This window comes from Buteo buteo, chromosome 1, assembly GCF_964188355.1.
Source record: "Buteo buteo chromosome 1, bButBut1.hap1.1, whole genome shotgun sequence".
In the NCBI taxonomy this organism is placed as follows: domain Eukaryota; kingdom Metazoa; phylum Chordata; class Aves; order Accipitriformes; family Accipitridae; genus Buteo; species Buteo buteo.
Genome location: NC_134171.1, coordinates 52,904,090 through 52,928,798, shown reverse-complemented (window position 1 = coordinate 52,928,798; position 24,709 = coordinate 52,904,090). Strand labels below are relative to the sequence as shown.

Below are 24,709 nucleotides of genomic sequence, written 5' to 3'. Positions count from 1 at the left end.
TGACCAAGTTTTACCTCTCTCTAAAGTAATAAGACTACTCAAAGATCCATTTAATCTGATCATAGAAATAGATCATAGAAAACTGCAGGAAAGTGTGTATGAAATATCACATACAGCCTGAGATCTGTCATCACAGTAACCATCTCCATAACTATTTCAGACTTATGAAGAAATCTCTCTTTCATATTATTCCATAATCATAAAAAAACTCTGAAAAATTGAAATGAATTTTTCATTTAATAGTTCTCCAAATCCACTCTGCAGTCTCCAAAAAAATTTGAAAGTCTCAGCTCCAGCCTAGAGACGACGTGCCTAATACAAAGTAACCCAAAGCCACGGGTACTCTTAACAGTATTTCCAAATGGTATTTTGATTAATTTCAGGTTTTGCATCTGCACAATGTGTTATGAACAAATATGAGCTTGCTCCACCCATGCTCTGACCTGATCAGAAGAAGCACACACTCCATATTAATATACTGTTCCTGTCAGCAGAGATAATTAAGTGATGTTCAGCATTATACCATCTGAACTCAGCTAGCTTTCTACCCGCTCTAACTGCAGACAAAGAAAGCTCATGTCTGCCTAAAATGTATTCCATAGGCACAACCCATCAGAAATTCGTCTGTTATCAACCTCCCAAACCAAACACAAAGGCTATTACCTGCCTTACAAAAACTCCTATGTGTGTGTGAACTCAGAGGTTTATGAGAATGTGCTAGTTGTAACATGTTCTCTCTAGGGAAATATCAGAACAATTTAATTTGGCTTTCTCATTTCATCCACATCCAAACACCTTGATATTGTTGTTGCTATGGATTTACGCTTTTATGCCTGTATAGATGTTATTACTATTATTAAAAGGGTTTTGTATTTATACCTTTAGTTATATTTTAGCATCATGAGAAGAAAATGCTTCAGAAGGGTTTCTTTTCCTAATTTTACATTCCAAAAGAAACTTTCAAATACTGGCTTTTAATTGCAGCTCATTGAAGTTTAGAGGTCTCAAATATTATCTCTGCTCAGGTCCCTTTACAGCTAAAGTTGAAAATATTCCCTTCTTTATATACACTTAAACATGTAATGGAATTCTCTTTCAGATATTCTAAATGAGTGATTTATAATGCAGATAGTTGCACTTGCCTATTATTATTTGAGGAACATATTTTGTCTCTCGAGTCTCTGCCATTTCCACACATTGTGCTGTTGCTTGATTGGGATGCCAATACAATAGCAGAAGTTTGAATGTATATCCTTATGACTTGAGATCTGTAACCCCATGGATTTCACACCTACATTACATGAATTGTCAATAGTGATTTTGTTATAAATATATATCTATGATATATATATAGAAAAATTAGATACACCAAATAAAACACAGGAGTATATTTAGCTCTAAGAGATACCTAAGGCATGTGTGATATTTTACAGGCATCAAAATATTACGCCATAAACCCAACATTTTTAAAAGAGTGTAGCCAAAGCAATACCTAAGTGTTCACTTGAACATGAACCCACCTGATGTGATTCAAAAAGGTCTACATCATATAAATTTCCACTGAGGAAAACTGTGGGTAAAAATCAAAGGGAATTTTAAATGTTTAACCTCCCTACATATCAGCAATTGATTTTCAGGTATCAATATAGATTTAATGGCATATTTAAGAATTTAAACTGAATGTTAGCATGCATCTCAAATCATTTTGCCTTCAGATTCTGAAACTAGATGATTTAGCCCTATCTATATGAATAGCTTGATGGAGTACTGCCATTTCATAGCATCAGGAGCCTACTGGGGGTATCTAAATTTAGATACAAAGCTTACTTCCTTGTCTGCCTTATAGAGTAGCAGTTACCTTAAGGACTGATAACACTGTTATTGGAAACCTCACTGCTCTCTGAGTCAAATGCAGAAATATATCTTGTCCTTTTTTGGTTCTGAAATTAAAAGCGTGACCTATCTTGATTTTCCTATTGCAGTATGAAAGCTTGTTGAATTAATTGTGTCTGTCATTTTTTAATGAGTCTTTGCTTACAGCACTAAGTCTTTTCTAAACTAATTTCAAATAATGTACATAAAATCATATGAATGAGACATGTGACAGAGGTCCTAATCATTCCTGACTGTGAAGGACAGATTCTACTGGGAACCCCAAGTACTGAGTAGTAAACTCCCAATTTCAATGGTAATTTGATGCCTAAGTCTCCTAGGTTCTTTAAATTTTATGTCAAATATCAGTTTGAGTCACCGTATTTTTCCTCTACAACTCGAACCAATCAGAATATTTCTTTCTGCTATATGCTACTACTCAAAACAGTAGACCTGATCACAGGGAAACACACTTCAGTACTTCTTTAGAGTGTCATGTTTGACACTTAGTAAGTTTTAATTATTGTTGCTGTTCAATTATATGAAGGGCAAAGCACAATTATTAGAATTACAATAAAGAAAGTTAAAGACAGTACCAATCTATATTAATCAAAACAAAGACCATTTTACACTTGCTCACTATGTAGACTGTATATGTTGGTATGTAATGTCTAAGCATAAAAAAGAAACAACATCTCCAGCAACTTAGTGACAAGGAATGAGCTTCAGCAAAGAAAACTGCAGGAAAGTGTGTATGAAATATCACATACAGCCTGAGATCTGTCATCACAGTAACCATCTCCATAACTATTTCAGACTTATGAAGAAATCTCTCTTTCATATTATTCCATAATCATAAAAAAACTCTGAAAAATTGAAATGAATTTTTCATTTAATAGTTCTCCAAATCCACTCTGCAGTCTCCAAAAAAATTTGAAAGTCTCAGCTCCAGCCTAGAGACGACGTGCCTAATACAAGATGATAGGCACAATTTACTGTTGTAATCATGAGGTCTTTTACTGGTTCAATGACTGAGACAGAGTAATTTGACTCAATTCTGAGCTACCATATTTGAAACAATGGGAATCTCACGTTTGCTGCTTTTATAATGAACTTCACATTTTCTAAGTAGCTGTGTCACTTGATCTTGCCCTCTTTTTACTGTCTTTTTCCTAACGCCTTCAAAATCAGTTTCTATTATATAGCAAGGAAGCTGCTACAACAGCAATGCAAAACACTGGATTTCTTAGTTAAACAATTAATGCTTGTGAAGTACTTTGAAAATGTAAAAAGCCATGGATTTGGAAAGTAATTTTACTAAAAGTAATAAAAGGGCAATAGATATTTGCACTCTTATTAATGTAGAATATTTTCTTACTGTACACCTAATTGTTTCAAAAAAGACAGACAAACATTGTGAAATCACTATGTAAAAAGAAAACCTTTGTCAAGCCTGTGCTTAGAGCGGCATGGGTAAGAAAACCAGTTCCAGTGTCACAGGACACAATAAACCAAACCATCTCTCCAAGAGATGGACATTGTCTGAATAACCTCCTTAGCACGAGGGCTCCCTGTGTCAGTACTAACTGGCACAAACTAGTGCCAGAAATAGCAGTTGCCTCTTCAGTGTGAATTAGCATAGGTTAACACAGCTTCAAGTTCGCAACAGCAAAAGAAGCGTGCACTCTCTTGTCACTGAACATCATGGTAAGCATCTTTAGGGAAGTCAGTTCAACACCATGTCCTTGAAATGATTATTTTTTTGGTAAAGAGGCAGCCTATTTTGAGGCCACACATGCTACCTGAATGAACTTTGCTTGCTTGTATTGTTCTCACTGTTTTTTCTAAGTTAGGTATGACTTGGCATCACTAATGCCACATAGACATAAAAATAAATGACCTCTTATTTATCAGTTTGAATTTTCTGTTATTTTCAATTTAGGCAATAAAGATTTATGTTTTAGCATCTTCCATTCTCTTTCTCATACTGTCAAGTACTTCTTAATTATGTTAATCTGAAAATGTACTATCCTACTGAAATAAAGAAACTGCTTTAACATTATCAAGACTGATATAACTTGAAAACACTTCATTGTTACTGAAATCAAAGGTACATTCCTTGAAAATAATTTAATAAACTGTTGGGGGATTTTATTATATATATAGGCAAATAATTTGTTCATACAAATTAAAGATAATCCACTGCACAAGTGGAAACTGCAGTGTGAGAGAAGATGGTCCTCTGCTTTGGCATGTCATGGAGACTAAGATAGTCTATGATACTGACTTCCACCTCTGATTAACCTCTCCTTTAGAGTGACTTTGGTATTTGAGATGGTAAGTCTTATTTAGCATTGCTGAAGCCTATAAGCATAAACACCTGTCACATTTCAGGTGAGACTTAAGGTCCTTTAACATCTTACTACTTCTGAAAATTTTTCCTAAAATCTTACTATGGCAGTTCCACCTTGTTTGTGAGATGGAAACAGTATAGAAAGTTTAACAAAGACGAAATAAAGGTATGCCTCAAAAGAGTTTGATTTAAAGACTGTAATTAAATGATGCCTCAACATTCCACATTACCAGAAACATTTGTTGTTGGTTAACCAAGGGAAAATGTTTGCCCGTCTGTCACAAAGCAGTGCTTCTGACATTCTGTGAGGAATTAATTGCTATGGATAATTTGATCTTTAAAAATGAAAGATTTGTGGTTCTATCATCACCAAAACTGGAAATGTCAAAGATAATTCATCTGGGATGCAAGAGGGAATGAAATGCAACCTTAGAGCCAGAGATGCATTGTTGTCTTCTTATAGGAATATAGAAATATTGAAGAATGCACTCATTTTTGGAAAATGTTTAAAAGCGAGAGCACAAAAGGCTAATTTCTCTTTCCAGAGAATGCACATATGCAGAAGGCCAACTGTGGAGGTAACATTGCACTAGATAAATCAAAATGTATGCAACTATCTACAGGAGACTAACAATAGAGAGAAACCCACATGTAGCCAATGTATTCAAACTGCAGAAAATTAAATGTTGTTACTTTTACCAATGACTTCTTAAGAAATTCTCTACAATAGCTTGGTTTATGAAGAAGACCTAGGATTTAATCTGAACAAATGTTTGTGGTGTTTTTTTTTCTCCTTTCCGTAATTGCAAGGGATAGAAGGAAGATGTAGACAATCTTGCGCCTCTGTGGCTATGGTCATAAAACGGCACAAGAAATTAAATCAGGATATGCACACTGAATAACAGTTTATATGCAGATATAATGTTCTGATGTGTACATAATAAGTCACACCATGATTTTAGATTGAAGTATTGAACTAAGTCTTAGAGCAGAGGTATTTTATCTCTCCTATGCTTTTACAGTACCTAATGCAAGTAGGCACTCATCAGGACTACTCTACAAATATTACATATGAAATTGTAATATGTAATGTCTTCTGTAGCTAAAATTGCCCCCCCCCCCCAAGAAATCAGAGTTGACAGAATATGCTCTTGGAAGATGACAAGCTATGACCAGGTCAGCTACCAAAGAGAGAAGTGTCAATGAACAAAACCTTAGTAAATTAGCAAAGATGCAAGTTGCATGTTGCAGTCATTACAACTGCACATACTTATGCATTCAGTATTACTCAGCTCTTTTAAATTATGTTATGATATATTTAAATGCACTAACTATAGAAACTGAAACCTCATTCTTCTTTCAAAATGGTACAGGAACTTAATCTGCTAGGTTTACTGGAATTTCCTTTCACTTTTAACTATAAGGGGTATTGTCATATTTTGTGTTATCTGAGATGGTTTTTGATTATCTATTTTATTTCCAAGGTTTTCAGTAATAATTTAGTTTGTGAGTTCTACACACATTTTAATAATTCTTTGTACCAACCAATTCGTACTAGAGCTACATTAAATATTATCTCATGGCTTTATGACAACATCAAGAAACACCCTTCACTTTTCAAGTTTTAATTGATGATACAGATACAGTAAAAAAGGCATTTCAACTAATTGAAGAGTGTTAATAGAAAGTAACATTGTAGCCATCTTACATGAGAAGCGGATAATCATCTACTGGCTTAGAATTATAGCACTTTGGAACAATTAAGCAAACAGTCAAACAAGTGAAAGTGTTGGCACAAAGAAGCTGCAACATGTAGTTAGGGACAGAGAGGAGGGCGGGACCACAGCAGTCAGGAAATTAGGCTACTGTGGGACCTCAGTACAGGTAAATTCTTAATAGCAGCGCACATTGCATGAGCAAGTCCTATAGGTCAAAACCCGTCCAGGCACATGCATAAAGATGAGAGAACCTGCCTTTTGAAAGTTAGCATCTGAAGTGTAAAAACAAGATAGATAGGTTATGTAGGTAGGCAGGTGGATGAGGAGTACAAAGAAGCAAGGGATTATTAGTCACCACAGTAGGCAGTTGTCTCAGTGTAACAGCTGCCTGTACATTGTCAAGTTAATCATAGGCAAGGCGACAAAAAAGCTCTGAGGAAGGTTTGAAGTAGGATAACAAATTGGTTTAGTGTGAATTAGTAGCGTGCTCTTTCCACGTGCAAGGGAAAGTCACGGGAGAGGCAAGATCACTGAGAAAGAAAGCAATGAACAATAATAGATGGGCAAAGCAAACAAGAGCTGACATCTGAACACCATTTAAAATATAAAAGGCAACATTCAATACTTCAAAAAAGGCTCTGAGAAAAAGAAAAAGCTTTGTGTTCCACACCACTAGAAAGGCAGACCCAAGAACAGGTAGATGATTAGAGCAACAAGCTAGAAAAATAACCTTTCATCGGTATTTTGAATAGCTTCAAGCTGGGTGAGATTTTATTTATCAAGACCAGAGAAAGAGATTTTGCAATTGCAAGGAACACATTGTAGCTGTGCACCTTTTATTGAGAAAGTTGGCACCTCAAAGTTACTTTCTAGACAGAATTAGCTATATTTAAACACTGGACAGATGTGAAGATCTTGAGAAAGCAATAAGAGATGGATGAGAATGTAGCGGCTTGCCCAGAATGATCAAACAAATAAAGATTAAAACTTGCTTAAGTTTAGGTGATTAGACATTGAACAGATGTCTGAAAGACAGGGAACACCTATAAGTTGGATGAAGATCCAGAGAGAGGCTAAATCTGTGAGTCATCAGCACAGAGCAGATCCTGAACTTATGTTCACAAACAATTTTCCAGACATTACGTACACAGAGAAGATGGCAGGAAATAATTATGCCTAATTGCAAATCACCAGCATCCATACTGTGAGAGTCATCCATAGGATGAAAGCTTGGGTTACTAAGAACTATTTGACTGATAAAATTCACTGTAGTAACCTTTGAGAGACAAGGACTTACTGATGTTGATTAATTTTGTTGACTAATAACTATTACCATCAAAATCTTAATGAGAAAAGAACTTCCCTCTCCATTCTAAATGTGATTTTTCATATTTTAAAATTATCATGCAGTGAAGGGATGATGTCAATATGTATTTATACATTTGTTACCATTAATAAACAGAACTTCCAGTCATAGGGAATTACCAGTATGCAAAAACATAATACATATGCCTAATGTAGAAAAAATGAAACATCCTTGTGCAGAACATGGAGAAAAGCGACAGAAGAATCAAATTGAACACATTGAACAAAAGCTATTAACAGCAATGGGTTGTGTCAAACAAATCCACCCTACAGCTATCACGTGAGATATGAGGTCCTTGAAAAAATAAGCACCACCAGGAAAATCAGTTAAAAGTCAAACCAAAGAAATCAGGGAAGACTTTTTGTGAGAAACACAGTAATTGTGGAAAAGTAGAAAAATGCTATTTATTTGCACAGATATGCTTTGGTGTGAAATATGCTCTTGTGAAAAACATCTAATACTCCATTTGTCTTAAATTCATCGTCTTCTGCCTCTGAATGAACTTTCACCACTAAGTGCTGCATTTCCTGGCAAAAGTGATGAAATTTTCTTTGCTGAAAATCTGGTATTTTTGTATATCACATAATATTAAATCAAAATAGCAAAACCCATCAGGACAAGAAGTGAAATCCTTGAGCAAGTAGAGGTGCACGACTAAGCAAACTGCAGAATGAACTCAAGTCAACATAGTAAAGGAGAAGCAGGCTGCAATGGAAGTTGAACTATGAGCTGTGAGGAGGTTACAGGGTTCTGACCCTGACTCTCGAGGAATATGAAAACAAGCATCAAATTTAATAGGGGGATCAAACAAAGAAAACCAAAAACCTTCAAACAACCAGAAGCTAAAAGTCACAGTTTAGTCTTATTGAGTGCAGTAGGTGTGATTGCCTTGGGCAAGCAAGAAATGTGCGCAGAAGGCAGACAGTTCATCAACTTCAAATCTCAAGCACTCTGGCTTGAGGTCAGATTAACTGAACTGGATAAATTAAAAAAGACAAAGTAGAATATTGATAAAGTTTGCAGGGACATCATAAAGAAGTCATATCTCCACCCAAGCAGGCTGTGTGCTCCTAAGGAGGAAGGACATCTCAAGTCATCAGGGCATTAACTCCTGGCATGATAAAACAAAAAAAAAACCAAACCAAAACCACAAATGGGGCTTTGTGTAAAAACCACCAGATCATCACATAAAGGAGGATCTGACTCAGTCACCCCATGAAAAACAGGATGTCATCTGATCAGAAGGGACAAGATATGGAAAATTTTATTGTCAGATACAAAATACGTGGGAGTTGCACGCTGATTTTCCCCTCTGACAATATGTGGTTTGCCCCACAAAAAGTGTGAGCTCTTGGCTGTGGTCCACATGGGCACCAGCGACAAAGGGACAGAAGGGTAGCAATGTGCGGAAAAGCTACATGGAATGAAGCAGTAATCACTTAAGACTGAGAGGCTGCAAACAATTCCACAGTTGGAGATGAAGACAGACAAACTCTGTATCCCTAACATAAGGAGGTAGCAAAAATCTTATTTAAAATTGATATGCAAAAGGAACAAGAGCATAGCCATATTAGACGTATGTTTCCATGCAAATCTTAGAAAGTCAACAAGGCAAGAAGGATGAAGTGATACACCTGATTTTACATAACAACTGATGTACAGGGCATCTCAAAAATCTTGCTCAATGGAAGATTTAACAGGCTAAAATGTTAAATGAATTTCACAATATATTGCGGCAAAGGGAAAATTCACTATAGTAAGACTTACCTTAAAAAAAAGGGGGTAACTATAGACAAAAGAACAGTCAAAAGAATAAAACGCTCTTAAGTAGAAACTATATGAATTGTATTGAAGTATAAGCTATATCAAGTGTTCAGAATGCAAGCAAACTATGGAAATAGGTTTATTTTGAATCTATTAACTTAAAATTGATCCTCAACAATCATTAATTTTCCTTGCCCTTCATTGACTCTTTCCACTTTCTCAAGTCTTTCTGCAACAGAGTACCTCAATCAGAAAAGTATCTTTTCATATCAAGCAATATTATTTCCCAATGCTGTGAGGGGATGGACATTTGTACCAGGCTTAAAATTGTACTTCACACTCTTACTACACATGTGTATATTTGAACTCAGCAAATTTAATCCTGTCGAATTTATTTTAAAATCCAAACAAAGTATTTGTCAAAACCGAAAGCAGCTCCAACAATTTCTCCCAGGGGAATTCTATGCCTCAATTCCTCTTCTCCTATTCTCCCAAGGGAAAGCATTATGCAATTGAGACATACCTCTTCTCCCTATTTTTTGTAACACACATTAGAAATACCAAAAACCTTGAGTATATGTATCTTTTTAGTATTGCACAAACATAACAAAAAATTAATTGAGCAAACACTAACATTTATACCTCAGGGAACATCACTACTGACAGAGAGACAGACAATATACTGTAAAGCCTCTGATTTGGCTGCTTGATATAACAAGAGTAGTGAACAGAAATGACAATGTGAGATTAATTTTTAATTTTGGATTCAAATAAATATTCAGTTAATGTCACATATTCTTAATACTGTTTTCTGAAAATAAATTTCAAGTCATCTCTCTCAGATCTCCAGACTAGAAAAAAAATTTAGCACAAATAAAAGCATCTGTAAGTTATCAGAACTGACCCTGTATTTCATTACTAGTAATGTCAGGCTGGCAGCCACTATCTAAACAAGATTAATATGAAGATTGATGAAATGGACAACAAAAAAGTATTTTCAGTTGAAACTTCGCAGTTGGCAATAGTGATACTTAAATTCCCTAATATGGATGCCTTAAGAGCAAAGACATGAACGCTCTCTCTGTAATGAAAGACCCATGACCATAATATACCAGGCTGAAGTGTAAGGCGCTCAGCTTGGAAGTAAATTTAAAAGCTAGTCAGGAGAAGAGCAGCATGAAAAAAGGTCATGTAACTCTGCAGAGGATGTAGATATTTGAAAATCTGGTTTTATTCCAGCTTGGAATGAAACTCAAGAGTTTTGAAATTCTATAAAAGAGATTCCAGAGCCTGGGCTCCCAGGTAATCTGCCTGACTATCTTAGAACCACAGACCATAGGAAACTTGAAATTTTTTGATGGAAAAAAACTCTTAGCTGGCTTCAATCAGGATCTGAGCACTTAAAGTCAATTAAGTTTTTCCAACATTTAAGTAATTTACAGAAGAGAAACCAGAGGCTTTATTCCTTAAATATTGATTCCAACAGCAGCATACTGCTGGCATGATTTCTGCACTACAAGCACACTTTTTGGCTTATGTATGTGTTAGACAAATATGTGTGAAACAGTATATAAATAAAACATGTTTTTATTTTACAATTATTAATTTCTATTTCCTAAAATAAAGGCAAACTGTTTAAAAAAAAATTAAAAAAAAAAAAATCAAAGCAGCACAAATCAGATCCACATTTACATTGCCACCATGAGGATGCACCGAAGAATTAACAGAGGATATGAAGTGTGGTGTAATTTATACATTATAAGTGTACATTTTAACTAGCTGGTGAGTGTATTTTGCAGGCTTTTCTCTGTGCTGATCTGCATAATACGGACAGGCTCTTTGACTCAGCTTTTCCAACACTAGCTAATGCTTTTAGCTCTAAGGTGCACAGTTCAAGCTTGGCTGATGGTTATCACACACTGGTTCTTCAAAGTTGCCCAACTGAGAGTCTGACAGACAACCACATTGATAAAGAGCTGAACATGCACCACCTACCCTCCAGACTACCATCTAACTTCATCTGAGAGCAAACCACCAGAGCATTCAGAGAAACAGATCTTCACTGAGAAAGCAAAAATGACTCAAATATTTCATAAACTACAGTATGGTTTATGGCCAGACTGACACACTGAATCACACTCTGAAGGGGAGTAGGAGCTACTGTACAGCTTGGGTTTGAAGAGCTCATATCAATTTGAACAGCTGAAGAGACGTAAAGTTCTATTTTGCCCTAGAGAGAACATCAAAGCACCTGGAAAAGTTCTGACCCAAAGTACCCTGAGGCTTCCACGTGGTACGTCCCTACCATGTCATCACCTGGAGATGCCATGGGCCCCAGCTGCAGGGTTCTCTGTGAAGCAGGAATTCTGTAGATCCAACAGCCCCGCTCTCCTGAGAGGGGAAAATTTTGGTACTATAGTGTTTATTTATGAAAAACGTATCTACCTCTGAAAGCTGTGAGGGCTCTCAGAGCACATTCTCTCTCTTTGTTCATATATATATCTCCAGTCAATTCAAACATGAACTCTGTTTTAAGGGGATCACACATGTAAATCGTTCATTCCTCAGAGAATCTCAAAATGCCAAGTATGTTATTTTTGCAAGTCTCTTTAAATTAGAGCTTGTGGGAAGCTGCTTTCATCATTGGTTGATTGAAATGGGAGAAAGCTTGAATCAAACCCTTCCCTTTCCCTTTTCCTTCCCCTACTTCACCCTCAGCACATCTCACTTTTTGTTCATTGCAAAAATAGTGAATAACATATGTAATAACCCATGGGATTTTTTTCCACTATAATCCCACAGAGAAATGCCCTGTCACACGATGAGGATCAGTCTACTTCCCTAAGCTAAGGCAAGCTGGCACTGCCTGAAGGCTGCCTTGTGGCCTGTCTCTAACTACCTGAGGAGGAGATAAAAGGAGCTCCTGCTCTGATACCTTTATAACTAATGTCTTATGCGAAACACTCTTTAAGGCTACTTCATTTACGAAATTCCTAAAGAAAGTTGACAAAAATCTATCTCTTCATTTAATCACTTTTGAATTTGTATCTAACTCCTCAATAATGCTGGCTCAGAAGCCAGATAAAGCACAAAAGACCAAACAAAACAGACTTCTTTCCCCTTTTAACACAGCAGGCCAATAGTATATTCTTGCAAATTTCATTTTCCTCTTTTTCTTTCTCGTTGTGTTTTCATGTCCAGCCACTGATTCTTAAATTAATTTGTGCTGACACCATAGACTCCTACTGCTTCTCATTCTTTATTTGCTCTGCAATACAGGAACTTCTGTAAGATAAAAATATTTATTGATCTTAAGATAAACGTTGATTCCCTTCCCCAGCAAATCCCATGTGGTTTTTCAAGATTACATTTCAAGAAACCCTACCAGTCTGGAATATGGTATCACTTTTCAGACTTTGTTTCAGAAAATTATAGAATCATAGAATGGTTTGGGTTGGAAGGGACCTTTAACCATCATCTAGTCCAACCCCCATTAACCACCTCATCAACGTTCAGGTTCATTGTTTATCATGTATCACAACTAGTGCCAGAGCTAACTGATGGGTCACCCACTGAACATGCCAGGAGCAAAAAGGATGCAGTCTGAATCCCAAACAAGGGCACTCAGTGACTTCATGGTGAGTTCTGTCCTAGAGGATACTGAAGAGGTAACACCACGTGATGTGCTAACTACTTTTTCATATTACCATAGTTTTTTGCATTCATCAGAGGACAAATTTATTGGCAGTTTACAACAGCGAATCTGATCTCAGAAGGCTTAATGTTACCAACATCCCCAAAGCAGGTTAGCCTAACACACTTTAGTACTTGTGTAATTAGCTTTTTCATGAACAATAATTAGAGAGGTCTATGTTTTTTTCACTGCAGAATTTGGGTTTATTGACAGCTTTAGTAGCTCTGACTGCCTAGTCACTTGCAAGTAGAGATAAAATGAGCGAGCCTCCCAAGGAAGCAGAGGGCTCTTATTAGAAGATAGGGCCCTTAGTGTGGATGACATAGGAAACCAGTAGATAACATGTTTTTACAAAATCAAACCGATACTTTTTACATCTATTCTCACAATCAGCAGAAGCAGCTGTTATTTTCATTTATGGGAATTCTGAGATGAACTGCAACCATTAATTCATTTTCCATTTGAAATGAGAGCATCCAGGACAAAAAAAAAAAAACCAACCAAACAACGTATGTTTTGAAACCATTTACAAATAAGCTAAATAATACAAATCCTCACTAGGGAAAAATTATGTGGGGATATGAGAAACTAATATTGCCTAAAGCTAAAATCAGCTCTTGATATTAGCAGTCCACAACTCCTTACACGCTGTAGAGACCACAAAGTCAGCTACTGTCTGCTACATACTTCCAAAATAGAATAAATTATCTTACAACAGTCTTCAAAAATATCACTGCTGATTATGAAGTGTGCACTAAAGCAAGCTGAATCTTGAGGTATTGATTATTATGGCAATTGTTTCTAATGGTGTACTAGGCATTTTTATTAATGTGCTGTTAATCTATTTGCAGATAATTATCCAATCTGGTTGACCAAATTTTAAAAGAAAGAATTCAAATTGACACAATGATTACTGAAGCATATGTGGCAAAAACATTACAGCCAGAATAAAATTACAACATGCATACTGAAGAAAGGAGAAAAACATGGGAGACCCTGCTCAGCTAAATTTCATAAGAAAACTCCCAGCAAACACTATGAAAGGGGTGATAGGGTATAAAATTCTATCTTTACTTTGGAGCAAACTAATGAAGTAGCTTCATCAGTGCCACAGGGAACGTTTTTAAAATAGATGAAATAATGACTATTAGTTCTTCCTCATTTCAGTCTGACAGATGAACAAAACAATTTAGATATTAATTGATTATGAGTCAATTAACTGTGCTTCAGGGTTAGAAACATTCAACACTGAATTTTCATGGTAGCTAGGAAATCAGTTATATTTTAGGGAAACATAAGTAAGCTAATGCACTGGCTACACCTCTCTTTACTGGTGGGAAGGAAGGAGTCAGAACAGTTCTGCCAATCAGGCAACACGACTTTGGAGGAAGAATTGGATTAGAAATAGTTTTGTCAGATCTTATCTCCACTTTAAGTTAATCCTCTCTAGCTGTCATTTTATTTCAAAAAGACACTCATCCTGTGACAGTCAATTGCATTTTAGTTTTGCAGATGTTCAGAGTGCGCTTTTTATAACATCTACATGAATCAGCCACCCTCAGTTCTGTGGAAAATATGTACTCTAATACACTGACTGTCTCTAGCAATGTGTACATAATAGCTCTCTTTCATTAATGTGTTCTATATTTTTTTATTATTATTATTTATTCTGTTTGGCTGGTTGAAGCAATTTGCTCTCTATGGGAAGACATTTGTCTTTCAAGAGGAACACAACAGAGGCATTTATAGGGAAGCTATGAAAGCAGGGAGGAAGAATAAGCAGTAACCAAGACTATCAGATCCAGTTAAAAATCGCTGGTATAACAACAGGAGAATATAATTAACTATGGTAGCAATTTAAGAAAGCAGGACAAAGAACAGTCAACACAAATAGAAGAAAAGAATTATTATGTCTTTAAAGATCATGGAAGGTCAGCCCCTCAATTATTTTAGTCCAGAAAACAGCATACCCAGCAAGATGCCAAAGAAGAGAAGGTCAATGACTGAGTCATTGAAAACCATCTAGAGTAACAGAAAGAAATTTATATGAAAGCATAACCAAAGTTGTCTGCACAACAGTGGATATAAGATTCTCACAAAGTACATAATACATCTTCTACTCAGTACATAATCACTAAAGCTCCTCTTCTTTTCTCTCAAACACATTAGCAGTTTAACTATAGTTTTCATAAATATTTGTAATAAATTACTTATGAAATCGTAATGAAACTAAAGAGTTGTACTTAGATTCATGAATCTTCATTCCAAGTTACAGATTGGGATAGAAGAGAATTAAGGATAGAAGAAGACATTTAAAAGTTCATTAGATAGTTCTAAAATTCAAACAAGAGAATAGGTTCAAATCCAGAACACTGGTCAAAACTTACATATAGCAGGGTATTTTTCTTGTTTCATTATACTCCAGGATGAAGAATTTTATTGTATAACCACAAAAATTCTGATAGTGTAAATATTTGTACTGATAACAAGACACAGGGCCATTAGAGTCCTGCATATTGTCATGCATACATCTATATAATGAATGTATGGGCATTTTTATTAACAAAGTAAGTTTTGTTTCTATGAACAAAATAACACACTACAGCTTTTGCTGTTGACACCAGAGAGGTAGACCTGGTTCACATTTCACAATTGTGCTACCCTCTGGCATAGGAATATCCATCCATAATAAATGTCACATCACTAAACACCATAAAGCCAAAATGAAGAAAATCCAGAAAGAAGAAAAATGCACAGATATGCTGTGACTTTCTTATGTTGTAAAACACACAAATGTTCCAGTTCATATTGGCTTTGGACACAAACTTCAGTGAAGGTCTCCTTATACCACCAACACCACAGTAAAGGATGTAAAAGCATAGACAACCATGGTACGATCCACGGGGTATATTGGTACGACCAAAATTGTAACATCAGGCAGGCTTTTGTCTCACTTTTCACATCACAAGCATATGAGGCATGGCTGATTGCAAGATGCGCATGCCCATATACTGCTTTGCCTCAGCTGCTGTTATTAGCAACCTTAATTAAAAAACAAAACCAACACACAGCCAACACACATGTGCCAGCTGAGCTCCAGCCTACCGATATGCAACCTCACTTTTCAGGAACAGCAAGGTAGAGCTCTAATTCTAAAATTCGTGTCACTGCAAAGGACCTGCAGATGGCCACCAGCTCCTGTTCTTCTAGATCTAGACCCTCTGTGTTGGGACAGATTTCCCATGATGTTTCCTCTTCATTTTATATCCTAAAATAAACCACATTAGCTACAGCGAGCACTGCATTCTGTCCCAAGAACCCCAACACTACATGGTGAACCTGAAATTCACTCTCCTTCTGATACTTTCCTGAAAATACAGAAACAGAAAGGATTGCTTTAGGTTACAGTTGTGGTAATGACACATATGATACAAAATCCCTTTGAAGCTGATTTATTTCACCAGTTGGATTTACCTTCCTCTTTCATTTTTCTGTAATTAAAATGTTTTATCTTTGAACTTGTACCCTATGGTAAGCAAGTGCATATAAAATCTATACCAACACCACTTCTTTCATCAAACACAGGAAAATAACATGAATTTTCACATCCAATCATTCAGCCATCAGCTGGATGGCCTATACTCAAGGCTGCAAAGGCATAAAAAGTAAACGAATTGGACTAAATGATAAATCCAAGAACTTTCTCAGATTTTTACTGAAAGGTAAAATCTAGAATACTCCAAGACCCCTGCTTCCCATCTTGCAGATTCAAAAAAAACTCAAAGAGACTCTTCTGCCACACTTACAGGATGAAAGTTTCAACTTGTTCAGCATTCTGAACATGTTTTCTGAACGTCCCTTTACTAGAGATTTGGAAGATCCTATGAAGGAAAAAATCCTTTAAGCCTCCAGCTCAGTTTGCAGCTATAAATTCTGTGTTTAATACTGGAGAAAGACAAAAAAAGAAGATCTATTTCATTGCATTGTCATTAACAACAACAAATTACGGTGGAGTATGGCTGAATGGGATTTATTCCACCACAAGCTACAATGTAGAAAATGGACTCAAAAAAGGCAAGTATGCTCTACAGGAGAATGCAGGTCTAAAAAGCTCAAATACTCTTAAAAATATTGGTGAGAAAGATGACCTTAAACATTAAAGCTTTGTGCCTACTTATAAGAAAGAGAAGCAGAGTCACTGACAGTGCAAGATCTGATTTTAGCCTCTGAAAACATCTCTTCTAGATAAATTCCAGTATAATCAACATACACACTGATGATAAAATGATAAAAGAAGATAAAAATAGCAGTAGGCAAGTGCATATGGCTGCTGCTGATCCTTCACCTTCATCACTGCCACCTAAAAGAGAACTGCTTGAACTGTTGCCTTTAGAGACTTCAGACTTGTATTTTTTGTAAATAGGATTGTTTAAAAATTCCCAGAGGATCACAAATAAACTTTCACAAAGAAAATGTGATAAACCATAAAGTCACCCCTCAGCCCAAAGGGAAATCCAACAGGCTTCCCATGAGACCTGTGCATGCTTTTCCAGTGCATCACTGGATCGGTTCATCACTGCTGAATTCAACTGACAAATCCCTTCTCGTCCAATCTCCATGTTGCCTTGACATGAAGAAATTCTTCAGGCAGTAGAGTTCATTTAAAAACATAAAACTCAGGTAGGGTTTTAGATGATAGATGAATACACTTTTATTTTTGCAGAAAACATATGGATGTAGGCAAAATAATGTTACTATTTAGCTCTTATGTACTATACACAGGTATGCAGGCATTACTCTTACTTTTTATCAAGGGAAGAAGTAATGAAGTGTGTCCTGGTTTCAGCTGGGATAGAGTTAACTGTGATTCAGTAACATGTTCAAAAGTCACATAGCATGTGCATGGCAGAAGAGAATCTAGCTTTCCTAAATCCCAATTTGATGCTTGTTACTGAATGTACCTGGAACGGCAGCCTATGGCACACACGTAAAAGACAAACCAGCAGATTTTAAATGGCAGAAGATCAAAAGCTCAGATTTACAAGATTTTAAAGAGGCATCTGTGGCAAACAGTAGCTAATAGCTGAGCTACAAATTCAGCTGTGCCGCAAATAGAGACAAGGTACCACCTAGCACATGCAGTTAAGGGATGCATTAGATGATGTCTTCTCCGGAGCTATTTATGTGGACTTGATATCTATCTGGAGTCTTCCACCTCTCCCTGCTATGTATGTTATCTGTCATACCTGAACAAAAAAACACTGCCATCTGCTTCCACTGGAAACTACAGGATTTTTGCCACACGTTTCAGTGGAAGTAGCACCCAGGTGCATCAGGTTCTTAACTCCTATTTTCAGCTGCATTCACGTCACCTCATGCCTGTGTATCATGCTTTTGACTAAAGACAGGATAATTCTCCTCATTAATAAAAAAAAAACCAAAAGAGAAGAAAATAAGAGTTAAATGTTATTGTAGCATTCCTTAAGATACATGTAAAAGCCAATGAGCACAGCAGCACAGAATAAGGTTAAAAAAAAAAAAAAAAAAAGACTGAGCTTCCATGACCTTTGGACACACAAAGGCTGAATAAACCTTGTGGAGAAGTTGAATAAACTGTCTTAATTGACAGCAAATAAGTTGTTTAAAGAAATAAGCCTGTTTAGAGTGCTATGTAACACTACAGCAAATCCCTGTCTCCAGATCTAAGCAATGTGTGATTTGCTGCATGATGAGATCTAAAGCTGAAACCTTATGAAACAATAACCATGTCACTATATGAAGAAATTGTATTTTTTCAAGTACAATGACCTATTATTTTCAATAGAGGAATAATAACCAAATATAATAAAAAACAGGACACTTGCCACCAGGAATAATCTCATTTCATAGAATAAATGTTACTTCTCATTCTATTCACAGTAACCATTCAAAAAAACACGGTGAAGGTTCAATAACATAAGGCATTTTTAAATTACATTTGCTCCTTAAACATTCACTTTTCTCTTTCTTTTTCACTTGCCCACTACATGGCAAGAACTCTTCAGTACTTCATTTATGTGCTTTATTCTATCTCCTCTATTTTAACATTTCACATAAAGAGTTCTTTTATTCATGAAAGTAGTAGTGTAGCTTCTCTTCATCTAAGATAAGGTAATCTTATTTTAGTACTGTCCCACATCAGCCTGGGGTAGAAAAACCCCACATTTTAATTTGCCAAAAATCATGTACGGTAGATCATACTAATGCCTAAAAGATACATTATTTTAATTTTCTTTGAAAATAAATATAGACAAATAAAATGGCACCTATACAGGTTGCTACAGTAAGAATGTCTGCATTCACACAGGTCAACATACAGGACTTATTGCTACAACTCTCAGATTTGGCAGCTGCTAGTTTTGTAGAATGTACATTTTAAATAATTATAACCCAGTTCTGTGATACATGTGAGCTTAACTTTAAGTAGATGTTTAACAGTAAACATTTCCAATATCTCTAGCATAATCACTTGCATGCTTGAAGTCCTGACATTACGGCGTTCAGCAACTTCAAGTTTATTGCATAATGGAGCCTTTGGAATAATAAAGTTAGTATTTTTAATTACACAAAACATATAGTGTACAGTGAGCTGAAAAGCAGTACTCTCTCCAATCTGGGAACTCACAATGACCACTACATTGGTAGCTTGAAATTGTCAAGCCCTTGCAACAGCTTTGTTGGTTGATACACGTTGCCAATGCTCTGCAATTTTTGCTAGATAAACTGCTGAATCTTGCTGCTGCAGTTAAAAAGTGTTCTCACCTCTTTCTATAAGAGGTCTACCTCTGCAACAGAACCAAGAGAGGGGACCTAGCAAGGGGCACCGAGGGTATACAGTCACATCTGCTGAGTTTGCTGCTGGGGTGGTAACCCCTCCATCGAGGGGAAGAACTGACAGCTGGAGGTGGCAGTGTCTTTAGCTCCTAGACCAAAGCCTTCCATGGCTTGCCTGCCAAAACTCCAGCAAAATCCCTGGCTGACACTACGGCTCTTTCACCCATGGCTTACTGGATATCCAATGTGTAAAGTCTTCTGCTAGTCAACATAATTTTCCTCTATATCTAAAAAACCGAATCAGCTGTGTCATCCCTCCCTTGTAGTCTTGTTATCAGCTCCTAGAGTCTGCACAGAACAACACATTAATATTTCTGCACACAGTTGATAAAGTACTTTCCGTAGCTAAAGAGAAATAAAGTTGTAAGCAGAGATGTACTGACAGCACTTTGGCCACATTGAGGACACCTGGCTTGCTTCCCAAAGTTGCTTTGTTAGCCCCAGAACCCCTGTTGCAACCTGAGTTTCCTGACCTGGTCCTCCTCCTACCCAGCCTTCTCACACTTGGCTTTAGAAGTCCTCGCTTTGCAAGGCAGGCTCAACACGGGGGTGGTTTTTCTCTTCCCTTTCCTAAATCTTTTCTTCTGTTGTTTTGAGATGCCTTCCTGCCAAGGCTGACATGGTGATAGAGACTTTGTTGGCCCAAAGAGTCCCTGCTCTTTTGTTAAAGCACCAGGTGATTTTTTTCTCTTTTTTTCTACTTTTGTTTTCTGCCACTTGACCCTGGATTTTTGCTCTCATGCTGAGCTGGCAAGGACATCCTATTCCTTTTCCCCTCTATGGCTTTTCATATCCTGCAAGTTCATCACAGACCAGAAGAACATGTGCAAAGAAACCCCACCCCAAAGTAAAAAGCAAACAAGTGGTACACAGTTCACCTCAGTCACCAGTGCTGTCAGAGAGCATAGAAATTTTTGTGCAAGATAGCTCCGAGGTGCTTTTCAGTGACCACAAAAGTTTCAGTGGCAGTATTTGCTTCACCTGTAGGATCTGGGTGGGACCTGGATGTTTATTTGAGGGTACAGAAAGACCTCACTCTACTGAAAATACTGAACAAGTCACCAGTATATCGCTGGCAAAGGATTTCCCAGATGCTGCCACTAAACGATCTGGGGAGACGTCCCAGTCTCCATACCTCCACACTCCTTAGTCCCACTGAATGTCACTATTTCAGCAGAATTTTTTGTCTTCTGCTCCTCTATCCTCATCTCAAAGCAATGAAGGACATTAGAGAATTTGGCTGGCCCCTCCCTGTCGCTTTAAATTAATCCTTTAGCCAGTAAGGAGAGATGCTGTGATACCTGCTCCGAAGTCTTCCTGCCTTTCCATGCCCTACAGAGGGCAAATTAATACGTAATGATTAAAGAGAAGATGGGGTTTTATCACCATAGGCAGAACAGTGTATTTACATCTTCATCTCCCTTTTCTTGAGTATATAAGTATAGATGTCATCTCTGCAAGCTCTAGAGATACAAAAGCTGGAGAGAAAAAAGGGACCTAATATAAAAAAGCAATGCTGCTTTAAAAAAAAAAAAAGAAAGAACAACATTCTGGGTTTGAATTTTCTTACTTAGAAATAAGAATTTCAAAGAGTTAGAACAAAGATAAATTCTACCACAAGGAATCTCCTATTTACACAGACCAATGTCTGACTATTTACCCTAGAAAAGTTGTTACTTGCATAGTAATCAAGCCCACGCTTACTACAGCTGTTGCAGAGTGAATGAACCTTCTTCTCAGCTAAACAATGAGGGGGTTCAGCCAGATCTATCCTCTAAGAAGGGACCAAGCAGCAGAGACTATGTGAGGTCTGGGGAAAGAAACTGACAGCTGAATCCAACTAGGCAGCCAAAAGTATCTCCTGGGCAGAAAAGACATTAAAGAAAACAAGGGCTCGTCTACATATGCAGTTGTTTCTTGCTAACTTTGTATGGTTTACATGCTAAATCCACTAGGTTAAACTGAATTTCAGAGTTAAACTGATGATGCACAAGGCACCATCTTTGAAATAAGCATGTCCACACTTGAATTGTTTAGAAATATCTTAACTCATTGGCAGTCCATAGGCTTTATAACTTGTTTGCCCGTACAGTACACCTGCTGGTTCAACAGCAAAATAACAGTTTTTAACACCGATTGGCAAAGCTATCCCAGCAAATTTCTCCTTGCACAGACACTAAGTGTTAGAGCGCAGTTGTTGTGTAGTTCATTCCCCGCCACCAACAGAAATAAAGTACGAGAGTAATCATACTTCTATTTGAGTAACTCTTCCTATTGAAAGGCTCCTGCTGTCAGTTTTACCAGTCACACATCATACTCCAATAAATGCTGTTATGCTGGCAAAACCTGTAATGTAGTGCCTGATGTGAGACTCTTTTTGAAACCCACTCACAGGAGAAGATAATGACCTTTCTTGGTAGTCTTACAGTCTCCAGGAAAGGAGAAACATTGGGATTTTTGGGGGTGGGTGGGTTTTTTTTCTGTTTGGTTTTGGATTTTTTTTTGGAAGGGAGAGGCATTGTGAGTTTGGTTTAGTTGTTTTTTTGTTGGTTTGGGTTTTGGGGGGTTTTGAGTGGCCAATGCCAAAGGGGGAACTCCAAAATAAACTGTTTACTTTCTTGGCAACAACATACATGGCAACTTCAAAAGATGACGATGACTTTGTTACTGTGCTCAAGTGTGTAAAAATAAATGATAAAGAAAGTGCATTTTTTTTTAAAAAGAGTGTTTCTCTTTAGGAGCAATACAGAAGTTTTGTTTTGCTGAGTTATTGCAGTTAGAGCCCTGAACCCTGCTGCTTTCAGGTTGAAATGTCATGGGTTGAAATATCTTACCCCAAAATAAAACATTTGTGACTTGGGTGATGAAACAATGCAGAACAATCTAAAACATGCCCACAAATTGTTTACATCTTATAAGGCACTGCAGACATTTGGATAGAGCTGCAAACCCTCATTACTCAGAATTAGAAAGCTTCAGTGTGTAATGAGGACAGCAGAATACCTAGCCAAAAAACAAGAGGAAAAAAAAAATCAAAAAGAAACAAAAAATCCTTCTTCTAACTAATGTTCCTAAAAGGCATTCACTTGAGACTACATATGCAGAGTTAGTTTTTAAGCCTCAATTTCTGAGGACCTAGGCAATAGGAAAGCATAAAAGAAAAGTAGTGCAAGGTACAAAAAGATCCAAAGAGAAATTATAGCAGAGAGAAAGTGTTTTTCTATGGAACAGAAAACAAATACATTTTTAACCATTGGCTGAAAATGAAGAGTATATATGCATGTAAAAAACCACATTTGAAACAGCACAGTGCTGTTTAAAAAGAACCATGCCACTCATCTAAAAAAAATTACACAAGTCATAGATGAATGCGATATGCAAGTGTTCTGTCTCTAAATTGTGAAGAGGTTTTTGAAAATTCTCTCCATATTGCTTGCAGTTTTTGTTTAAATACATAATCATAACTTCAGCCTATCATCTTAAATTCTTCATTCAGATCCAATCCTTCATAAATTCTATTACCTTACTACTACTCAGTGGTACATAACAGATCATTATTGAACATTATTTTATATAAAAAATGAAATGCCAATCAGGTAAACACATTTTATCCACAAATAGATATTATATATAACTAAGTAATAATAAAACTGTCAGTTGTAAAGATTTTTTAGTGAGGGACACAATGAGCAAGGAAATAGCAATACAATAACCATGAGCTTCAAACAGGAGTTTGAAGGTAATTCTGCATATTTCCTAAATGTTTTTTGCTCATGCAGAATGTAGTTATACTGTCCTGTATGCACATTCATGAGGACAAAAAAACCCACCCTTGCATGATGACCTTTGAAAAGAGAATGTTTAAATTTTTAGTTGTTTTTTTTTTCCTTGTTTGTTTGATTGTTTTTATGAAGTCAAATAAACTGAATCTTTTGACAAACAGCTGCAGTCTTGGTCAACAAAACAAGAAGTTACCAGTGATAAACACATACCTCTGTTATGAATGATTTGGCTGTAGAGGGGTTCATTATAAGAATAGCCCGTCTCAGAGTATCCCGGTAGCGGTTCAGTTCTTCTATTCGCATAGTGGCAAAGAGCCCTGTAATCATTTTATTGATGTTGTTTTCTACTTTCTGCAATGCTACATCCATTCCCTGTTGAGATACTTTGTCCAAAAACTCTTGTATTCCACGGATATCTAGGAAAATCAAAAGCCAAACAAGATGTTAATTGGTAAGTGGAAAAAAGACACAAATAACTTCAATTCATCTCACAGAAGCGTTTTGTTCAGTGTCAGGTAGACCTCTATGGGCTTTCACTTAATATTCATTGGAGCTCTTCCTGAGCTATGCTCATGGCATTTCTTAAAGTACTAAAACAGGAGAAAGAATGGCCACACATCAGCTACTGTCCAAAAGAATCAATAGAAAACAAACTTAAAAATATTTCTAGCAACTTTCCTAATTTGGTCGTTCAATCATCACACTCATTCCTTATTTTTCTTAAAAAAATTTCACGCTAAAATCCATAAAGAGCAGTGAAGCTATGATGACTGTAACACACAGTGCTTCCTTGAAGTGAGGGTTATCGAAGGGCAACTGAGGGGAGGAAAGGTAGGAAGCACTTTTTCTTTTGTGGGACTCAAAATTATGTTATCCACTGCAATGCTATGTAGCTTAATGTATTTAAGTGAAGCTTGGCCTGTTCACTCATCAAAAAGTCTTAATGTTGTTCTAAATTGCACAGCTATTTATTTCCTTCAAAAACAAAACAAAAGCCAGACATACAGTTGCAATGGTACTCCCTGCTCTCATCTGATACCACCGCTGCTGGCTGAATTTAACAAGTTCTTCCCTAGCAAACTGTTCTAGTAGAGCTTTCTGGCTCACTCTGAGTAAAACCTTCTTTAAAAATTACTTGGAAAGGAAGAAAATGCTGTTAGTGAAATGCTGTGTTCACCATCTAGCTTGTAATACCTTTAATGTCTCCCAAACTGAAATGGCTGGGTACTCTCACATTATGATGCTACCTTAAGCTGGTCCAAGCCTTTGAAAGGCCTTTTCCAGTAG

At 36.7% G+C, this 24,709-nt stretch overlaps 1 protein-coding gene across 1 annotated transcript in view; it reads right to left on the bottom strand.

Moving 5' to 3' along the window:
- The window catches only part of GRID2 (glutamate ionotropic receptor delta type subunit 2), a 737,675-nt gene that overhangs the window by 266,295 nt on the left and 446,671 nt on the right, over window positions 1–24,709 (bottom strand). The window contains exon 4 of the mRNA XM_075030714.1: window positions 23,633–23,838. Within this exon, the coding sequence (XP_074886815.1) occupies window positions 23,633–23,838 (206 nt within the window). The remainder of the gene's footprint in view (window positions 1–23,632; window positions 23,839–24,709) is intronic.